General features: G+C 33.9%; 1 protein-coding gene across 1 annotated transcript in view; it reads left to right on the forward strand.

Annotated features, from left to right (window-relative positions):
• The window catches only part of LOC106882437 (protein unc-80 homolog), a 281,073-nt gene that overhangs the window by 225,746 nt on the left and 31,700 nt on the right, over nt 1–23,627 (forward strand). The window contains exons 50-58 of the mRNA XM_089347637.1: nt 7,506–7,545; nt 7,866–7,921; nt 9,941–10,123; nt 11,577–11,700; nt 12,229–12,447; nt 15,025–15,120; nt 20,470–20,558; nt 22,418–22,583; nt 22,805–22,957. Coding sequence (XP_089203763.1) covers nt 7,506–7,545; nt 7,866–7,921; nt 9,941–10,123; nt 11,577–11,700; nt 12,229–12,447; nt 15,025–15,120; nt 20,470–20,558; nt 22,418–22,583; nt 22,805–22,957 — 1,126 coding nt within the window. The remainder of the gene's footprint in view (nt 1–7,505; nt 7,546–7,865; nt 7,922–9,940; nt 10,124–11,576; nt 11,701–12,228; nt 12,448–15,024; nt 15,121–20,469; nt 20,559–22,417; nt 22,584–22,804; nt 22,958–23,627) is intronic.

Consider the following 23,627-nt stretch of genomic DNA (forward strand, 5'->3'; position numbering starts at 1 on the left):
TATCACAAAAAAGCTTTACTTTTTAACCCAGCATAGTTACACCCTACTGGCTGTAGTAACTAGTAAAAGAGTATTCCTTTCATCAAATGTTTCTCTGCTTATTTTGCTCTAAATAAGATCGACCCCAAATTGCATTCCTTCATTGATATTTGCTTCAGTACTCATTTAGTGCAGTATTATTTTCTTATTCATGTATTTACTTTCAGTACCTCTCCAGAAACTAGTACTGCTTTTGTGCATGTCCATGATAGTATTAATGTATTTCAAACACTAGATGCTAGGATTTTTTTTTTTCTGTTGAGCTTTAGGAAACAATATCTATTGTATGCATTAGCAGTATAGAATTGTATGAAACCAATGATGCATCAAAAAGTGCATGGTTTATGAATTTTGCAAATGTCAGCATCATATTTTCAACTGAAAAAAAAATGTTCACAATATATAATACAAAATAAAAAAAACAATGCCTGTTCTTTTGAAGTAGTCATAGTTAAGCTTCAAGACAAAAAAATAGACTGGTAGATTTAGAAGTCCTTTGTAATTCACTTTACATGTTGTTGTTGTTATTCATGTTGTTAAGAAGCTTTGGTCAACTCAGCTTAATCACTCTAATCATGCTTTGCAATATAATTCAGAGATTATTGAAAGAGAATTGGTTTCACATTGGTAATACAGGGTAGTATGTAAAACCAGTTTCCTACTACCCCTCTTTCACTTCTATATACATTTACATGCATATTCATACACAATATTTAGCCCCTCCCTAGAAAAACCAACTCCTTATTATCACCTAAAGCAGTGCTTTTCAAACTATCTGATGTGGCACACCGGCAGTTTTTTTTTTTTTTTTTCCAGTGTGCCAGGGACCGGTAATATTTCTTAGTAATATTAATTTATACCGGAAATAATATATATAATGAATATAATAAAAGTTAACAATTTTTTTCTGTCTTATATTTATTTTGTAAACAAATAATACACTATTACATAGCATTTTATAAGCATTTTATAATGTTTCTTTCTTTTTTGGAAACTCGCTGCGTACCAGCAGCTGATGGCTTGAGGACAGGCACCGGTCTGTGGACCACCACTTTGAGTAGCACTGACCTAAAGCATTTATTTCTAAAGCTAAGAGTCAACGTTTATCTATGTGGTTACATGAATTGTTTAAAATAGCAGCCAAATTCCCTCAAATCACACCCTAACATCTTTAAAAAAAAAGAATATATTGAATGTTGCTGTATGGTAAGAAGCTTGCTTCTCAACCAAATGGTTCCGAGTTCAGTCCCACTGCATGACACTTTAGGCAAGTGTCTTCTGCTGTAGCCTTGTGAGTGGATTTAGTAGATGAAAACTTAAAGAAGCCCATCACATTGGTGTGTGTGTGTGTATCTATGTGTGTGTGTCTTTGTGTCCGAGTTTGTCCCTACCACTACATAGCAACCAATGTTGGTTTGTTTACATCCCCATAACTTAGCAGTTCAACAAAATAGACCAGTAGAATAAGTACTAGGCTTAACAAAAAATAAGTACTTCCTGGTACCATGTGTAACTGGTGTCACTAAAGTGAAACCCCCAAAACAAAAACTAAAACCAGATGAATAGTGACAGACAACTAAAAGAAAAATAAGTAATGAATAAAAGCGAAAAGCTGAGTTTGTGTGTGTATGTTTGTGTGCAAATATATAAAGAATGGTGGTCAGAATCTTGGATCAAACTGGCTTTTGGGGGTGGCTAATTGGTATGTATTTGTGTATGTGTGTCTATGTATGGGTATGCTTGTATGTATATGATTGTGTGTGTTGCTATTTTGAATTCCTTTCTACGATTGAACTTAAATTGACCTCTGGCTATTAAAGACCCAACCACACACACACACACACATTTGTTTTAGGTTTTGTATCCATTTGAACTGCGGCTATACACCAGATAATGTGGTAAGTCTTATGTTCTGAAATTTAAATTTTGAATTTGTTTTAATTATAAAATTACACCCCTGCTAAAAACACATCTTCTGGCTTTGGAAAACAGAACCTTTTCTCTTTCTATATTTAGAATTTCTCTGTTTTGGTCAGGATTTTCCAATTTTCTGTATCAAACAATGGACAGAAGCATTTAAAAAAAATTAAATTCATAGAGCCGAACTAAATCAAAAATATTAATTTTAATCGTAATGATGGAGAGGAGTAAACACTTTCCCTTTCCTTAATACTAACAAGAGCATAGTATGAGGGAGATTTGGCTGTTATTTCTAGCAAATTGAACAACCACACAGAGTACCTCATTGGCTCATTTGCTGATGTGTGTAAGTAAACAAAAACTATAAGAAAAACAGACACTAGCAAACACACAGACATACACACGTATATATATATATATATATATATATATATATATATATATATATATATATATATATATATATATATATAATAATACAAAGAATATATATACATGTATACACACATATATGTACATACTTACATCTAAATGTGTATATATATGCATATCAGGGTACAGGACATTAGAACAATGAACTACAGACAATGGAACGAACACATAGGAAAACAGAAAGCCACTTGGAATATTCCTTCATCAGCTGCCTATATATATATATATATGAATAGGCAGAATTATGGTGTAAGCACATGCTAAAACCCCTCATAACTTTTGTATTCTTACGAATTTTTACAAAATGTTTTCCATTCTGTCTTCTGCATAATAGAATTGATATGATTATACAAAAAAAAATCTCCCACTCACCCCCAATTTTTTTTTTTTAATTCGTGGTTTTAAAAAAGCAGACAGTCCGAATCTACCATTCGTTTCTCTTAATAATTTCCAAGTAAATTTTTAATACTTTTATGGAAAAAATTCAATTGGCAGTGTTCACATTTTTTCACATAATCCTGGACTTTGTATGTGAAATTTCTGTGACATGCTGCATGTCCATCAGCAATATTAGCAAACAGACAGCCATGCAGTGGTACAACGTAGTCCAAGTAGATGAAAGTCTTCTTTTTAAGAGGAAAAATGAAGTTGGAAGAGTGGTGAAGAAGTTTTGGATACTTGTGATTGTCGTAACCGATGGGGTGCCAGTTTTTTATGTGTGTATTTGCATGTATAAAGATATAATTAAAACAATACATATAAACCCACATATATATATACATATATACATATATATATATATATATATATATATATATATATATATATATATATATATATATATATATGTATATATATATACAACAAAGCCTAATAGTGGGAATTTTCTAAAACTCCTTTAGGAACAAACAGTTTTCACAATGAATTCCAATTTAATCGGAATCTACATGACCTGAAGCATATTTGTTGAAAAGAAATCTGTAATTTTTTCAAGGTTATGAAGAAGCAAATCTTTGGGGTACAGTTGTGTAGATATGCTGAAATATTTATATATATATATACAAGGATGTATATAAAACTAACTCTGTAAAAATGTATGTGTGTGTATATATTTGTATGTTTCTGTATGCATTTATATATGTTTCTGTATGAGTTTCAGAAGATATTAGAATAATGGAATAAAAATCAGTCATAATAAGAGATTGCTTAAAAATCTATTTCCTTAATTTTTAACATATATTTACACAATTTTGATTTTGAAGTATTTAAAAAATTATTTGGAAATCATAAAGAGAAATGACTGGTAGATTCAAACTGTCCAGCTATTAAAACCACGAATTTAAAAAAATTTTGCATGTGTCAAATTTTTTCTCCAGAAGTTCATGGCTTCATAGGAATAAGCATGGAAAACTGCATTAAGATAACCAATTTTCAGATTTTTTACTTCCTTTTAAAAAATGCAGATTTTGTGAATGAAACAAACTAGATCCTGAATAAGAAATGAATGTTTTATATGACAAATTTTCAGATTTTTTACGTCATTTTAAAAGAAGGCTGATTTTGTGACTCAAACTAAGTAGATCCAAGTACAGTGAATACCATCCTCCACAATTGCTACTCATATGAAGTACATATGTATTTCAACAATTCCTATCAAATGCACTCTCTTTCTTGAGCATAAAAAATCCTCTTCCCGGGGGACAATAACTTATATGTCAGATTGTTGCACAAGTTCTAGCTGTTTTGATAACGGAAATCAGAAAGGTTTGAAATGATTTCATCAGCATTTACTTGTACCAAAGAGCACTCTTTCAATAGACAACATGTTGATCTCATAAGTATCACGTGGCAGAAATAAACACAATTACCAAACTTTCAATTCATTATTTCGTTTTTTTTGCATTTCAATTTGTACATCTGTACTCCTGACTGCATACAAGTGCATATGTAAGATAACATCCTTTATTTTTCAATCATTATCTGCTGATATCAAAATAAGTAGTATATTGAAAAATAAAAATATTTTCTAGGGGGTGGGGGCATTTGTAACTCCAAGGGTCAAAAGGGGGCCTTTGGTCAAAATGGGCTGAGAATCTTTGATCTAAAACATTGTTTCTTCTTCTCACAGATAGCAAAGTCTATGAGTAAAACAAGAATGTCACTCTGTGTATTTACATCAGGGCTGGTAGTTTAAGCTACAAGGACTGTAACTGAAGAAATTAAAATGAACTAATTCTGTTATATGCAGTAGAAGTAGTATGACATTAAAATAGCCATCTATGTATCATCTTTAATGTACATATATTGTTGAAAGGCAATATACTGCTGCACTCATCCAGAGATAACATCTATGCACATACTGTGTAAATGATTGAACTTTTAGGCCTTATGTCTTGCATTGATTTCTTTTTCCTATGCAAAAAAATTAATTCTGCAGAGAAAAAAATGTATCAGAAACTCAACCTGTTTTAAAACACTAAGTCAGGATTTAGGTTACCAGTAAGTGATGGTTCAAGAAAGGGTCTTCTGAGATTGAAGGGGCCTTTTTTAAGTTTGTGTGCCTTGTAGACCACCAAATATGACTTGTTCCATTTAATTTATTTTGGTGTATTACTGATACTTGTTGATTCTGCAGGGATAACTGGTGGGTTATAAACTCGGAACAAAAAGAGTAGAAAGAAACAAAATAGTTTGAGGCTTTTTGTCTGATACTCTACTATGTCACCCATTTCCTATGTCTTTCCCGATGTTTGATATTAATTTCTATTATTTAAATCTAACAATTTTAACATCTGTCAAATGAAAATGTAGTCATTCGTTGAATTGAGAGGTTGATATTGTTGTTGCTGCTTAACCCTAAGTCAACCCAGTCTGTGCAGTCTTATCAAATGTACTCCATCTGCGATCTTCTCAGACTTTTGTTTATCTCAGGCCACATTGTCAAATGTACCCTTTATTTTTCTTGAGAATTTGGCTGCCATTTCTAGCAAATTGAATGACTAGATGGAGGATCCCTCATTGTCGCTTAAAGAGGGTCTTAACCTGCTGCCCAATATGATATAAGATTAAATCTTGTCACAGACTGTATGTTGTGTTCATATCCTAAGTATTTGTCACTAACTTATACTATTAGTTGGTACAGTCATAACTTCAAGCAGTGAGATGCCTTTGAATGACTTTTGTTAAAAATGAAAAAAAAACTGGTACTCCATTGGTTATAGTGATGAGGGTTCTAGTTGATCAAATGAATGGAATAGCCTGCTTGTGAAATAAACATGCAAGTGGCTGAGCACACCACAAATACCTGTACCCTTAACGTAGTTCACAAAGAGATTCAGTGAGACAAGGCTGGTCCTTTGAATTACAGATACAACTCACTTTTGCCAGCTGAGTGTACTGGAGCAATGTGAAATAAAGTGTCTTGCTCAAGGACACAATGTACTGCCAGGAATCAAATTCATGACCCTACAGTTGTGAGCTGCATCCCCTAACCATTAAACCACATGCCTTTGCAGTCCTAAGTTCATTTTCTTGAGAGAACCAGGGTTCCAACAAGTTGGTTTGCCCTAGATGTACTAAACTGAAAACAAAGTTATCAAGCAGTCACATTGTATTTAATGAAAGGCATTAATTACAAAATAAAGTAAAGGAAAAAGTCTTTTCAGTACTTCTTCATAAAGAATGAAACTACTTTTTCTATATTTCATTGTTATATAGCCTTGTTTACCATTGATTCATAGTTTGTTGACAACTTTGCTCCACTGTTCTCAACTTTGGGCTGTCTTTCCTCTCCTGGGTCTTGTTGGGTTTGAATTGTCATCAATGCTTCTCTAACTGTGCTTTTTATATATATATATATTTTTCTCAGTGGAGGTGTTGGCCCTATGCAAATCCATTTTTACCTGTTGAAAGAAGTAGTCCATTTTAACCTGGCCTCTATCCTTTCACCTGTCCAGCATGAGAGGCTCTACCAGGAAGTTGTGCTCTGCTGGCATAGCTCTTAGGGTCATCAAGACACAGAAGCCACCACATCACAGCAAGGAGTGAACCATGTAATGGCAAAGTTGACCTAGGCAGTATCTTAAATTCAGAGTACAAGAAGCTATAACAAATACCACAACATATTTTATCTGATGCTCTAACTTCTCTGTCAATTTGCTGAAGTTTGACAATTAAAACCCTATTAGAGATGACCTGTCTCATTATTATTTAATTAAAACCCTATCAGAGCTGACCTGTCTCATTATCATTTGATTTAGGTCAGTAAAATTAGTTCCAGTAATAAATAACAATTTATATACCTACATATTTCTGACAACATTATCCCAGTTGTTGTTGTTGTTTAGACTCGAGCCAAGTCTGACTGAGCAAACCTAATAATTTCAGTTATGACCAGCCAGTCACTGTGTATCTCGGACTACATTGTCCACTGTGATCTTCCATTTTTTAAATAGCAAAGAGTGATTTGAATAAGATTTGTCTGCTTTTCTTGACAGATCTTGTGAATGCATAAAGTTTTCCTTGTTGACCGAACATTATCCAAATGTATAAAGGAGACTTCCTTATCATAATTACCTAATTCTTGTCATTCATTAAAATATCAATAACTAATCAATTATATCATTATACATAAGTTTTAGAATTTTGTAGCTGGGGGATACCAGGTTTAAATATGTCTTTCTTTTCATGATTTTTTATAAATTTTAAAATTTACTTAAATTTTATTTCCATCAAAATAAATAATGTCAAAAAGGAATGGAAACCACCAGGAACTATGAATAAATGAAACTATAAATATATCTACTGTATTTTCTGGCATACTTATAGACATAATATATAGTGTAACCATGTGATGTAAACATTCATATATAGTCACTATCTTTTCAAACCCTGCTGCATTTCACATGGAATTTTTAGTTCTCTAAAGTTTTGGTTTTTTTTTTTAGTATTTACGACAACATAGATATTTTTTTTTTTTTTACTGTAACTTTAGGTCTGAAAAATTCAAACTGTATGCCAAAAAATATATATAATTCTTTCACAGGCTTCAACCAATGTCTTTCATTACATTTGAAATCTCTTTTATCAAAATGTTTCATTTAATCTTATTTCAGAGACAAATTGACTGGGAAGCTGCTGCAAACTTACTTAAAGGTAAGCCTTGTATTTGTTGTTGTTTAGGCCAAAAATGACAGAGTGTAATTTGAAGATTAGGATGCTACGTCTAGCAAGTCAGATAACTGAGTAGAAACTGTCTCATTGGTTTAGCTTCTATTTCTTATTTGCACATCTGATAACATATGTAAACAAATTCAGTATATACATTCTTATATAATAAATCAGTTGTTAGATCCATTATGGACTGAAGTACATTAATATTTGCACTGAAATTTGGGGTGATGAGTGGGGAGTAGGCACAAATGCCATCAGATCACTGCTTTATTGATGTATTGTCTTTTTCTGTTCTTTTTAAGGTGTTTACTTAACCCTGCGCAAACACAGTTTTATTGCTCATCTTTCTCATCTTAAGGTAATAAAATTTACATTTGTCTCTTTGTCTAATTGTTTCCAGAATATTTCCTTTATCATTTTCTGAAATGGATGCTTTGTCACTGAAAAACAAAAAAAAAAGAAGCATTTTTACCAGGTACATAAGGATAACGGTGTTATTATTTAAAATTCAATAGAAAAGAAATATTTAAATTTCGATTAGAATTTGAAAGAAAATTATATATATTCTGAGTGACATTGGCTCTTTCTTCTTTCTAGCACAAAAGTGGTGACCAGTCATCTTATAAGATTAAACATGTGTCAGTAGTCAAGACCATGAGTAGTTCAGGTTATCATGGAAACTTTTATATAACAAAAATAAAACAAACAGGCAGTTTCTACTTCTATTCCTAAGTGAGATACCAGTCCATCACAAGGTTAATCCCAATTGCTGCTGCTGTACTGCTGGTACTCATAGTCAGCTGAGGGGACTACACCAACATGAAATGAACTCTCTCAAGGACATAATGCACAGCCCAGTGCAGGAATTAAATGCATTCCCTTCTGATTTAAAACCCAGTACACTAATACCTGGTCCATCCACCTTCACAAAGCATGTGGCTTAGATTCAAACTCAAGAGTTTGATATATAAAACAAAAAAATCAATATTTTCAGAAGATGTAAAAGAAATTTAGTTTAAATTTGTTGTGGTATTGAACAGAATATGAAGAAAAATAAAGCAGTTTAGATTTTAATAATATGCAAATCTAATTTCTCTCTTAGCTTTCATATGCCTCCTCCTCTTACATATTGTCATTATTTTCATTCTCGGTGAGCTTCATATGCCACATGTATGTGGTAACATATATCTGCTTGTATGAATGTGCATTATGTAGGATTTACCTTGGATGCTCTATTTAACTCCATGCACAATAGCTGGTTTTGATGGAATGGAAGGAGTACTCTTGTTGTTACTGTTATCTGGTGCTTTATGTTGTGTATCTATATCATTAATAATAGTTTTTGGGTTGGTGGTGTGGCAAAGATAGTTGTGTACTAGTTGGTCTGTATGTCTTAAAGAATTTAGTTTCACCTATTGCTTTGAGTTCATGCCCCTAAAACCAATAAGATAAATATAAGGCATGATCTGGGTTCAATACAGTTGAGTATAACCAATACCAAAACGTATCTGTTCATGTCAACATAAGAAGGCTACATCATTTTTCATGGAACTAATTTATTTCATTTGCTAAATTTCTATTAGGAACTTAATTTCTTGGACTGGATCTGTAAATGACACCAATACCATTGCAGGTCTACAGTAGATGTTTGCTCTCCCTCTGTTGTCCTACCATCTCAGTGCTGGCTGCTTCCGTCAGCATGCTACCTCAATATTACAATAAAACATGGTTTAGGCACAGCCAGACAGCATCACAAGCTTCCCATTCTATGGTGATAAATCTCTCATCTAGACTGTAATCTGCAGCAACATTTTTTCTTGTGGCAATTTGGCAAAATTGACTGCAGACCATGGTTGTTACTATCTGACAAGGGAGGAATCACAAGCTGATGTTATAAACAATTATTATTATTGATATTATTATTGATATTTTTAAGGTGATGAGCTAGCAGAATCATTAGTACGCTGGGCAAAGTACTTGGCAGCATTTCATCGGTCTTTACGTTCTGAGTTCAAATTCCACCAAGGTTGACTTTGCCTTTCACTCTTTTGGGGTCAATGTAGCTCCTTCCTCAAATGTACTGACCTTGTACCAAAATTTGAAGCTATTATTAAGGTAGTGAACCGTCAAGATTGTTTCTTCACTGAGCAAAATGCCTAGCAGCATTTCTTCTGGTTCTTTACATTCTGAGTTCAAACAGTGCTGATGTCAACTTTGTCTTTCTTCCTTAGAGGTCAATGACATAAGTATCAATCATGTACTGGGGCCAATGTAATCAACCACCCCCCTCCACCAAAATTGCTGGCCTTGTACCAAAATTAGAAAGAATTATTATTGATGTTATTGTTTTTTATTTATATTATTTTCATTTTTGCAGACTCTCATCAATGTATTGATTGGTTTAATACTCTCTGGAAGCACCGGTTCATCGCAAGACCATATGGTCCCAACTTTCTATGGAAGTCACAAGAGTGACCAAAGCCAAGCTCTGCTGCCAGCTCCTTCAATTTTTTGTTCAGCAGTCATTAAACTTGTTGCAATGCAAATGCAAGTTCTTGGGGTAATTATTCTTCATTATTCATTCTTTGCTATTTTTCTTTCTATGAATTGTACATGAGTCATTGATATGTAACTAAAAGCAATTTTATATAGGATTATTTTTACTGTGAGTTATGAGCAAGTTATAGAATTCTACCTCTTTTTGGAGGTGATGTGCTCATTCTCCCAGACTAGTCTGTCACTTTTGATGTTTAACAGGAATTTCAATAAGTTGGATAAGTCTTGAGAAAAACAGACAAAAAGGAAGTTTCCAATAGTTGTATTTAGGTTAGGAAAGATTGAGCAAAGTGTTTATTATTAAACGGGCAGGGTAAGACTTGACTCAGTTTACCTAGCTGGCAAAACAGATTCCTCTCTCATTTTCACAGTTGAGTATTTAATAAAAGTAAGAATTGTTTCAGAAAAAAAATTCTATTTTTAAATGATAGTATGGGAAAATGGATATACAACAGTGAAAATATAAATTCCCTGTTAATAATCTGTTTTACTCTCATAAACTTATATACATATGCACACACTTTTGCCAATTTCCCCAATAATGCCTTTATTTAGTGAAGATAATTTAGATGTTATTATCAAATTATCTACAGCTATAAGTGCAGGCCTGGCTGTGTGGTAAGAAATTTGCTTCCCAGCCACATGGTTCTGGGTTCAATTCCATTGTGTTGTGCTTTAAGTAAAGGTCTTCTGCTATAACCTTGGGCTGACTAAAGCTTTGTGAGTGGATTTGGTTGATGGAACCTGAAAGAAACCTGTCATATATGTATGTACATGCATGTGTATAGGTTACTGTCACCTTGCCTTGACATCACATATAGTTGTAAACAAATGCCATTGTCATGCAAGTGGTAACTTTTGTTCCCAATCTTCTATGAAAACATGTCTGGTTATTGGGAAATATTAGCTTGTTTGGAAGCAGGTGAGGGTTGGTAACAGAAAGGCTATCTAGCTATAGAAAATCTGTCTCAACAAAAATCTTGTCTGAGCCATGCAAGCATGGAAAAGTGGCTATAAAAATGACGACAATGACAACAATGATGATAATAACTTTTTAAGACAGATCTTCAAATTAATATGACACTTATCAGTGGATAGGCAGAACTGGTAGAGCCTCAATGAAATACCTTGTGCTATTTAGTCACATCCTTTTATGTAATTAGTTCAAATCCCACCTAGGTCAACTTACTCAGTTTCCCTTTTCAATGCTGATAAAATAAGAACTAGATAAAGTCAAGAGGTCAATATAATCAGCTATATCTTTGAAGGCTGTGCCCCAGCATGGCCATGGTTTAATAAGGGAAATCAGTTTTAAAAGAATAAAAAAACTGACCTGTGATTTACCCTAAACTACCTTATTTGGAGGAAAGTAAAACTTAATCTGAAACGATGATTTATAAATTTTTTTAAAAATTTTATTTATATTGTAATTTCTTTTTTTAATTTTTCTAAATCAGGAACAATTTTCTCTGGAACAAATATTTGGAGGAATGTCTGTCTTCCCTTCAATAGAGTGCTGTTTGAACATGCTCGTTGATTTTATTCTGCCTCTCTGCATCCGAACTGGCTATGGAAGAAGAGGTAAGTTAATAAATAAATAAAAAACAAAACCATCTCTTTTAAATTAACTAGTTTTATGCAATAACAATTCCCTTTTTTAAAAAAATATTTTTGTTATGTAAATTTTATTGGCCTTCTTAAAATACCACCTTTCCCTTCTGTTTTTAATCTTTTCAACTGCACAACTTCATTTGACTGCAGTCAAATGAGAAAGCCAAGATAAAAGAAAGAAATAATAAAAGAGTAAAACAATATTAGTCTAGGACGAGGGATGGACAGAATTGCTAAAGTATCGGACAATATGTTTTGTGGTGTTTGTTCCAACTCTTTACCTTCTGAGTACCAAATTTGTATCTAACTAACAAGATGATGTTTTATAAAAATAGCTAAAAAAAATTTATTCTTCCATGACAAGCACATAGTACTTGCCAAAGAAATCACCACTTGTTATTCATTGATCGGATGACCTCACAAGAAGAAATAAAAGATAACAAGGGTTTTTAAAAGAAACTACTTTTTTCTTTTGTTTTTTTTTTTACTTTCATCCAGATTCGCCTCGGCTCCTTCATGCCGACATCCGATATGCATTGTCAGTCGTCCTTCATGCCGTGAATCCACCTGTAAAACATAGTAGCCAGTCTAATACCAAAACGGGTAGCCATCATATAAACATTACTGAACAAGGCCAATCAGATAACTTTCTACCAACAGAAAAGTATTTTGTGAAACCCGGCTGTATAGAACTACAGGAACAAACTGCTTACCTTGGTGAGTTTTTTTTTTTTACTGATTTCTCTTGGCTGTGTTTAATTTGTTTCTTTATTTGTTTTCTATTTCTATTAAATTAATTACAGGAAAACAAATGCTAAATATTAAGAAATGCTGTATTTCATAAAATGCTTAATCAACATACCCCAGGTTATGTCATACTGAAGATTTGTAAAAAGACTGAAATAGTGCTCTACATGATTGCCACTGACTGGAAATTAACCAAGAGAAAAGATATGTTTCATGAGATACACAGAGAGAAATAAGAAATTCTAAAAGTTTTTCATGTGTGTAGCATTTTTATTAAAATTGAAACTGTGAGTTGGTCTTGTGACTCAAGTTTCGCACCACTACAATCTTCAAGCTAAGATTTTATTGATGTGAAAATAATTGTGGCTTTAACCATCAACTTTAAAGCAATATATTTCAGATTAGAGCAAATTGTATTTACTGAAATAATAGCTATTATAATTTACACAATTTTACCAACAAGAAGCAAACCTATCAACTATGGTGGCATAGAATTCTGGAATCCTAAAATCAAAAAGAACTCTTCCAATGTATTTTGAGTTGATGGTCATAGTTGAAGACATTATTTTGCAAGAAGTCATTGAAATGCTTAAAAAATTGATAGTTTATCAGAGAGAGATCTGGGAAGTAAGTCAGGTGAGATAGAGTTTCATAGCCCAGGCAATTCAATTTCTTCAGTCATTTTTGAAAATAGTGGTTAGGCACTGCTATGGAAAAGTATTGGTCCTTTTTGACTGTCAATGTTGGACATAATATTGCAGTTTTTGATTTATTTTACTGATTTCTTGGCAATACTTCTAAAATGTTTGCAAGAATAAATATAGATTTTAAGTATAAAACATTCATTTATTTGCTAACTTAAAATGTTAACTGAGGAAAATTTCTGAGAGTGGCTTTATACAGTTAAGTGGTGGCTAATTTACTTAAAAGCATGAGACAAGAGATTTCAATTAACTAAAATTAGAATTTTAATAAAGAGAAAAATCATTAACTTAAATGATTAATTCTTGTCAAGAAAAACAAGGGAAACAACTTCAAATCCATAATATTCAATTTAATTAAATTAGAGCATGCAGTAGAAAGTAAGTTTCATCTTGGATACAATTTTAGATTCCTTAAACTGAGCATGCTTGTGTATTGTGGTCTTTTACTCAGACATAGCATTCTGTTGTGGTAAAATAATCTGACCAAGATTATATATGTGACCACTCAGTTTATTACAAACTCAAAATATATAAGTACTTGGTCTTAATAAGGCTTGTCTGAAGCTAAAATGCACCTAATCAAAAATAAGATATTCCACAGAACCTCCCAAAACTAAACACCAATATTTAAGTGTTATCCAAGCCTAATTGGGTTACCTATGAAGAAAACCAAACAATACCAAAGTAAGCAATCCCCACAGACAATGAATCCACAAACACTTTCCAATTTACAAGAATGAAGGACAACCCAAAATAACAAGACTAAGATATAAGAAGTTCACAATCAAGCATAACATATATATTTTCATCATCAGCTACCCAAACGGATATCACTAGTTTCAATTTCTGGGTTGTAACATTCAATTGACTGCCTTAGAATCTTCTAGCTTATTACTATAAGTAACAACATAAGCGTAAACAAATAGTAATAACTTATAGCTACAAATTAGTATTTCTAACAAAGAACTAATTCCAAAAATGATTTTCAGACAATACAACCATTTTGAGCGTGGCCGTTGCCAGTACCGCCTGACTGGCTCCTGTAGGATTTTCGAGCGAGATCGTTGCCAGTGCCCCTGGACTGGCTTGTGCGGGTGGCACATAAAAGACACCATTTCGAGCGTGGCCGTTTTCGTGCGGATGACACGTAAAAGCACCCACTACACTCTGAGTGGTTGGCGTTAGGAAGGGCATCCAGCTGTAGAAACTCTGCCAAATCAGACTGGAGCCTGGTGTTGCCATCCGGTTTCACCAGTCCTCAGTCAAATCGTCCAACCCATGCTAGCATGGAAAGCGGACGTTAAACGATGATGATGATGATGATGATGACAACAAGCATAGACTACTCAATCAACATTGCATGATGAACATGGTATTACACCCAAATAACAAGCCTAATTAATAATGATTACTGGAAACAGGCTTTTCAAGATTGTCATCAGGTTCAATATGCTGAAATCATGTTCTCTCAGATTAGTCAGATAGTTATATGTTTAGGCAAAATATTATCTTTCAAAAACCCCAAAAGCTCCACAGAAATAGTAAAGTTTCTGATAGCTAGATGTAATTTTATACAGTGAAACATTTTATGTTCTTGCTCTTAATGCAGTTGCCAATTAGGCTCACAGTTATGGCAGTTGGGATCCATCCAATAAAAACTACTTCATTCGATTAACATGATTTAAATTTATTTGCTATAAAAGTAGGTTTTTTTCCTGCTTAATTTGATATCTTTATTCAAGCATACTCATTCATATGTATTTTTCTGAAAGAAATCTCTCAATTGCTTTATGTATTTACATTTCAAAAAATTTTTTTTTTCTTCTAATTTTGTATCTATTAGGTTTGCAGGTCTTGATGGTTTGTTTTGACAATACTTTAGCAGCGGAATGGCATCATGTGGCGAAATATGTTATGGACATCAGCACTAAAACTAGAGGTAAGTTGAACTTATCCATCATCAACATTTTAAATAACCCTCACTTCTATTACTACATAGAGTGTTTTTCCCTGTTCACAATAGATATGATGGATCTTTAAAATTTTAGGTTTCTTTTTTTTCCCCTTTTGAATTGACAAACATCTTTGCATGAATTAATGCATTCTGGTCCTTAAAGGAATATATATATATATATATATATATATATATATATATATATATATATATATATATATATATATATATATTAGGGTGGCAAGCTGACAGAATTGTTAGCATGCCAAGCAAAAGTTCAGTGTCATTTCATCCATCTTTATGTTCTGAGTTCAAATTTCACCAAGGTCAATTTTTGCCTTTCATCCTCTTGGGATCAATAAAATAAGAACCAGTTGAGCACTAGAGTTGATGTAATTGACCTAACTCCTTTGAACAACATAGTTTTATATATATATATATATATATATATATATATAAAGATGAGATGGACATGGTTGGAATGTCTTTGATCATGTCTGCTTGATTAAGGTTGACTTGGGACCAAACAACAACAGTGCAAATAGCTATATTATATCTGAGTCAGTAGCTTAACTTCACACCTTCTGCATTTTTATTATAATTTTTGACTCATGACCTAACTTTTGTGTACATTTAGATTTTGTTTTTGTTATAATATTGTTGTAATATTAGGAAGATAGAGTAAGCTCTCCAGTATCAAGTGGTTTGGAAATAAGAACTGACCTCACAATGAACTAGTTTGCTATGCAGCTTTAATTCTTATTTAAAGCTATTTCATTTCACATACACTGCTGACACTTATGAAATGATTACATGAAGAATACAACTTTCATTGATTTACTCTTACCACTAGAAATCACAAGGCTCTGTGCTCATCTGGAGGAGGCAGTGATAAACATTTCCTGCATAATCATTGCTTATCCATTATACCCTCTTTTGTATATTATGATTACAATAGTAACATTCAGCTACATTAAACTAAATTATGTAAAAATGCCCAACAGGCTGAGTCTACAACCTGGTTTCAGTTCCTGCTTGTAGACATTAGCTTTATTTTATGTTGATAATGTCCTTGAGAAAAATATAAATCACAGGCAATTGAGTTTCTCCTCTTTAAAAAAAATCATTATTTTCTCAAAATAGAAAAAAGCCTATGCATAATTGATTTGCTTTTCCATTTCCCTTTTTTGTTTTTTTTTTCTTTCCCTTTCCTTTTTCATACCACAAAGCTTTTTGATAACAGAGTTCCAATCTGCTTCCATATATTAATTAGTGTTTAATACATATCAGCAAAGGGATTCTATAGGGCAACGAAGTGGCCAAATCTTTAACACATCAGGCAAGATGTTTAGTGACATTTCATCCATCTTTGAGTTCAAATGCCACCAAGGTTGACTTTGCCTTTCATCCTTTTGGGATCAATAAAAAAAGTACTGGTTGAGCACTGGAGTCAACGTAATCAACTTAAATCACTCTTCTGATGTTGCTGGCCTTATGCCAAAATTTGAAACTAATAGAGAGCCTCTATGTGGTTGCCCACCTGCTAGAAATAGCAACCAAATTGTTCTGTCATCCAATTCATACCAGCATGGTATATATATATATATATATATAGAGAGAGAGAGAGAGAGAGAGAGAGAGAGAGAGTGAGATGGGTAATTTTATGTGTTCCCCTTGTCTTGACGTTTGCATGCAGATTGAAAACACCATTCATACAAGCTCTCATGTGTTTTACATTCTCTCATGAACATATATCCAGCCATTGAGCTGTTCTTCAAAAGACTAGAGGAAATAATACTTTGCTTTAGAAACAGGTTATATTTAGCATGAAGTTGACATAGATTTCTCTAAATCTGACTTTAGAAAAATCTGACTATACAAGTATAGAAAAGTGAATATTAAAATGGTGATGACAATGACAACAACAACAACAATATATATATAATACATACTCACTCACTCACTTACACATGCATGTATAATTACACACACAGTATAATATATGCTCAACATGCACATGCATATATATCAACATACATATTTAAAGCATCCATGACAACTGCATTATCTGAGCAAAAAACCAGTCATTGTAATAAGAAAGAGGTGTGGTTCATTGAATCGATCCTACTTAACAACTTGAACTTATTAAATAATAATAATTTCTAACATAGATACAAGCCAGAAATTATGAGACAGGCTTAGTCAATTATGTGACATTAGTACTTGACTAGTACTTAATTTATCAACCCCAGATAAATGAAAGATAAAGTTGGCTTCAGTAGGATTTGAATTCAGAGCATGAAAGAATATCAACACGTTAATATGATATAAAAAAATGGTTACAGCAAATATTCTTCCCAATACCACACATTTACTTGTCAGCTATTTGACCTTAACCTGTTGAGCATGTCCCTTGATGGCTGATGATGTATGCATCTCTGATCACAAGCAGAATTAGTGGAGGAACATCATAGCCATGTGTTGAGAGGAATTCTTTGGGGTTTGAATAATTCACTTCTGGAAACATGAGTTTCGTTCAATATCCTTATCAGGGACCTTTTGAGTGGGATGGGCTACTCGACCTGATGCAAATTCTAACTGGGCTTCATCTGCATGTTTTGTCTTGGTATAAAAGATGGGCTACAGCAAATATTCTGCTCAATACCACAGATTTGCTTGTCAGTTGTTTGACCTTAACCAGTTGAGCATGTCCCTTAGTGGTTGATGATATGTGCATCTCTTATTATGAACAGAAGTAGTGGGAGAGCAACATAGCCATGTGTTCAGCATCATAACCATGTGTTTGGAGTTTGAATAACTGCTGCTGTTGTTCTTCTTCAAGAACAGAAGGAAGCAGATGAAAAGAAATGGAATTACATGGCTAATTCATGCAACAAACCAAGAATGTTGGAAGTAAAGAACACTGGCTCTGGTTGACAAACAGAAACCTGAAACAAGCTGAAGCACTGATTATAACTACTCAGGAACAGGCCACTAAAATGAATCTGATAAAGGCAAAGATTGACAAAATTCAAAGAGCAAATATTGAATTTGCAGGAAAAGAGACAAAAGTATAAATCATCTCTTGAGTGAATGTAGTAAGCTAACACAAAAAGAGTATAAGCACAAGCATAACTGTGTAGGTATAAGAGCGCTTTAAAGTATGGTGAGTGTGTGACTTCAAAATAACAAGTGGTATGAACATGAACTATAAGCTGTGACAGACAATAAGGATTATAGGATTGTATAGGACTTCCTATAAAGACTGATCATACTAGAAGACCCAAATATGATTGTAGAGAACAAAATAAACAAACAGTGTAAGACCATAAACTTTGCAATGTCATATAATAACAGAGTGGATGCCAAAGAAATGGAAAAAGTCAAAAGATATCAGAAACTAGCCAGAAAGCTGAAGAGATTGTGGAAGGCAAAAACAAATTTCTGTGGTAATTGGAGTACTTGGCACAACACCCAAACTTCTACCTAAGAGACTGACAGGTTGGAATTGAGACTTGCACTGCCAACCTGCAGAAAAGTGGCATCCTGTATTCTGCAAGAATCCTAAGAAAGATTCTTTAGATTTGAGGAGATTTTTTATCACCAGCCCCCAAAATAACACTCCTGCTAATTAAATTATCATATAAATACTTTTGGAATAACAGTAATAAACCAGGTGTCACTGAAAATAATGAGTATAAGATCTTATGAGATTTTGTAATTCAGTGATTGATTCTCAGAGATCAGACATTGTTGTAGTGAATAAAAGGAAGAAGGAAACCAAAATGATAGATATTGCCATACCTGGGGATGCACGAATGGGTGACAGCTGGAAAAATTGAAATTTACAAGCTACTAAAAAATGAAATTGCACAAATGTGGACAATGAAGAGAGTAACTGACATCTTGGTAGTTGTAGGGACTCTGGGAACACTAACAACCAGGTTTGAAAAATATGTTGAAGAAATTGGAATTGACATGAGGGTAGAACATGCTCATAAAAGTGCTCTATTAGGGACAGCAAGGATCTGAGACTGGTTTTTGGATGTTAAGTATTGTGGGAAGAGACCCTGTGAGACCTTCAACAACAGGTTGCTATCTACTCTTACAGAATTAACATAGAGTAAGTAAAATTGAGAGCTCTGAGAAGTAAAATGGAAATATTGATAATAACAATAACACCAACAATAATAATGGTAACAAAACTTATTATTATTATTATTATTATTAATAATAATTATAATAATAATAATACAGTTTGATATTTAAGAGATGAGGAATTATGTACATTATTTACATTTGACGGATATTTGTCCTCATTTGATGGATATTTGACCTGGAATCGATTCCAGGCAGTGACCTGAATAATAATAATAATAATAATAATAATAATAATAATAACTTTAAAAAAACTATTAGTAGCACTTTAATACATGTATTGTGACCTTTAAATAATGATTATATATATATATATATATATATATATATATATATATATATATATATATATATATATATATGCTCCGTTGGATGTGTAATGTCAATGTGAATACCCGTCAGAGTGTAAGTATCTTGAGAGAAAAGCTGAACATTAGAAGCATCAGTTGTGGTGTGCAAGGGAGACGATTGCGCTGGTATGGACATGTGGTGAGAATGGATGAGCATAGCTGCGTGAAAAAGTGCCACACCCTAACAGTTGAGGGAACCCGTGGAAGAGGTAGGCCCAGGAAGACCTGGGCTGAGGTGGTGAGGCAAGACCTTAGTACATTGGGCCTCACCGAGGCGATGACTACTGACCGAGACCTTTGGAAATGTGCTGTGCGTGAGAAGACCCGGCAAGCCAAGTAAGATCGTTGCCAGTGCCCCATGACTGGTTCTTGTGCGGGTGGCACATGAGATGCACCATTTTGAGCGTGGCCGTTGCCAGTACCGCCTGACTGGCTCCCGTAGGATTTTCAAGCGAGATCGTTGCCAGTGCCCCTGGACTGGCTTGTGCGGGTGGCACATAAAAGACACCATTTCGAGCGTGGCCGTTTTCGTGCGGGTGACACGTAAAAGCACCCACTACACTCTCTGAGTGGTTGGCGTTAGGAAGGGCATCCAGCTGTAGAAACTCTGCCAAATTAGATTGGAGCCTGGTGTTGCCATCCGGTTTCACCAGTCCTCAGTCAAATCGTCCAACCCATGCTAGCATGGAAAGCGGACGTTAAACGATGATGATGATGATGATGATATATAGTATATCTTTATATATTATAGTATGTATTACAACATATTTTGTAATATAATGTATTTATATATTATAATATTTTTATTTTTTTATTTATTTTGTAGGATCCCTTTCCCTTTGGAAATTTCTAGACTTTATTGTCACATATCGGCCCTCAATATTCCTCCTGCTTCAACCATTCATTCAGTTCAAGGTAAAATTATCTGATCCCAATTACTATTGATGCAATATATAGTAAATATTTATCTTTTGTTTCTTTGCTTTTAATTTCACAATATGTTCTTGAATATCATTATTTTCTGGAATGTCCCAGTCTTCTTCACTTATGTGTAACATTCAGAAAGTCTGGCCTAGGGTGTTGTGAAGGCACAACACAATGAACAAGAGCAATGGTAACTGAAGTGGTTGACTCCCAGACTCATTGCTTCTCTAAGCCAAAATTGTCAGCTTGAGATCAGCAAAAATTGCATTCCAGTTTGCTAAGGCAAAGAACTACAGCTTATGTTGCTCCAGTATATGTTGTTAAGATTCTGATCTACTACACTGTGCAAGTACACACCAAGTGTAGTCTCCTATACACATATTTGGGATAAAGCAATTGTTAAGCACAATAATATTTGGGAACACATTAAAAAAAGCTTATAAGCAAATCTTTTCTCATCAATATACTTCATGGACATTGCCAGGGTTTCAACTGGAAGAAGATTATCAATGTTAAAATTTGGTCTACCATTAACCAATTTTCAAAAATCACAAAATTGAAATACATATGACATAATAATTATATTTGCATGGAGATGTAGTGGAGCTCATCTCCCTTCCCTGGTTGAAGAGGTGTACAATAACCTGTCAAACAGTCCCAATGTGCTAAGACCTTTCTGGGGGTTTTTTCTATAATAATACATGTCCTTCTAAACTAGCAATCTACACACCATCCCTGCTGACACCCATTTGAAGCAGAGCAGTTATAGGAGGGACTGGTGTATTCATTCTTAGTAAACACATGTTCAGTCCTTTCTTGCCAAAAATACATTCCACTGGAATTCTTTTGCTGCCCACATTCTCCCTGCAGGTGACAACCTTTAAGAGATTGAGTTGAAACTCAGCTGCATTACTCTCAAGTTTAAAACAGTGCAAGGGAAACTCAGGACCCTATTACATTTTTCCAGACTAAATAACTGTTTAATTTTTTAAAAAAAAGCTATATAAAAACTTATGCATTTGACCTTCAGTAAAGTTTTAAGGTGAGAAAGTATTGAAATAGGTGAGCAGGATAGTTCTGTATTTTTGTGCCTTCTTTGATTTCTGGATCTCCTCTTGAATTTCACAAATATTGATATTACATCATCTGATAAAGCAAAGAGTTGGCAGAATCATTTGCACACTGGACAAAATGCTTAACTGGATTTCATCCGTTTTTGTGTTCTGAGTTCAAATTCCACCAAGGTTGACTTTGCCTTTCACCATTTTGGAGGTCAATGAAATAAGTACCAGTTGAGCACTGGATTGATGTAATCAACTCATCCCCTCACCCAGACTTACTGGCCTTTTACCAGAATTTGAAACCAATATTATATCATCTGAATTCAACCTCAACCAAATCTCTTCAATACACACCAATGTAACTCAGTGATTATATTTTGTGTGGCACGTAAAAAGCACCGCCTTACTGGCACTTGTGCCGGTGGTATGTGGAAAACAACATTCGAGCGAGGGCATTGCCAGTGCTGCTGGACTGGCTCCTGTGCAGGTGACACATAAAAACACCATTTGAACGTGGTCATTGCCAGTACCACCTGACTGGCCCTCATGCTGGTGGCACGTAAAAGCACCCACTACACTCTCGGAGTGGTTGGAGTTAGGAAGGGCATCCAGCTGTAGAAACTCTCTAGATCAGATTGGAGCCTGGTGCAGCCATCTGGCTCACCAGTCCCCAGTCAAAGCGTCAAACCCATGCCAGCACGGAAAGCGGACGTTAAACGATGATGATGATGATGACGATGATGGTGATGATGATCCTGTTTTACTGGGTTTTTTTTTTTTTTCTGCCAGATGATGAAAGTTAATTGTGACACTGCAGAAGAATATTTCTTACAGCAAATTATCAAAGACAAACTAATGGGCGTCCATTCTGTGAATCATCCTAAATGTAAAGGTAACATTCTCATTCAGTTGACGATAGAGTTACGACAGATCAAAGAAGAATTAGCAAATGCAGGTAAGCATAATTTTACATAGATCTTAATAGAATTTTTTTGTTTTTGTTACATTTCAATACTTGATTAAAATTTAACATCACATGTTGTAAGACTGAATTTTCTGGTTTAAATCCCGATGCCTAATATTCATACTTGGTGGGTAAGAGAACAACAGATGTAAAATTTCACAATAACAGTACAGTCACACATAAACACATTTATATATTTCTTTTGTTCTCAGACTTTTCTTCAGGTACTCCTGCCATGCTTTCTGACCAGTCAGAGCTTTCTTACAATCAAGCCACTGATCAGCAGCAACAAATAAATGAAATAACAGCTGAAATTGTACCTCCCAAATTTTCTTTGGGCAGTGTGGGAAAACATTCCAGCAAAGGTAAATCCTTTTCTTCTGGCTTTATATGTAAGAAGTATTATGCTTTTTGAATATAGGATCTTGATTGTCCACATCTATCTCTCTCTCTCTCTCTCTCTCTCTCTCTCTCACTCTATCACTCTATCTCTCTCTCTCTCACTCTCTCTCTCTCTCTCTCTCTCTCTCTCTCTCTCTCTCTCTCTCTCTCTCTCTCTCTCTCAGTCTCTCAGGAGTCAATGATCATAGACCTCTATTTCTGCTTGTATTAACTTTACTTTGCCAATGTTCTTACTTTCCATGCAACTAAATTACAAATACATAGAACAATTTTTATAACAAAAATAACTTTTTATGGGCAGATGCTGAAATATAAAAAAACATTTTAAGACTAGTCACCTGTCAAAATATTTTTACACTGTACTTGAACACCAGAAATAAATGAAGCAATATTTCAAATGAAGTAATCTAAGAACTTTAGATTATTCACAGAAAAGTATGTTGCCATAATACAAATCTATCTGACTTATGCTCAGAGTAAAAAAAAAGTAAGATATAAATAATCTTGCTGTTTAGCTCCAAATGAGCTCTGAATGAGCATACCTATAGTCGAAAGCATCTCAACCTTGACCATCTCATCTTTTTTGTGTGTCTAGGGCTACATTATCCAAGGTGTAATTTGAGGGAGATTTAG

The sequence above is a fragment of the Octopus bimaculoides genome, chromosome 2 (genome assembly GCF_046866305.1).
Source record: "Octopus bimaculoides isolate indiv1 chromosome 2, ASM4686630v1, whole genome shotgun sequence".
Taxonomy (NCBI): Eukaryota; Metazoa; Mollusca; class Cephalopoda; order Octopoda; family Octopodidae; genus Octopus; species Octopus bimaculoides.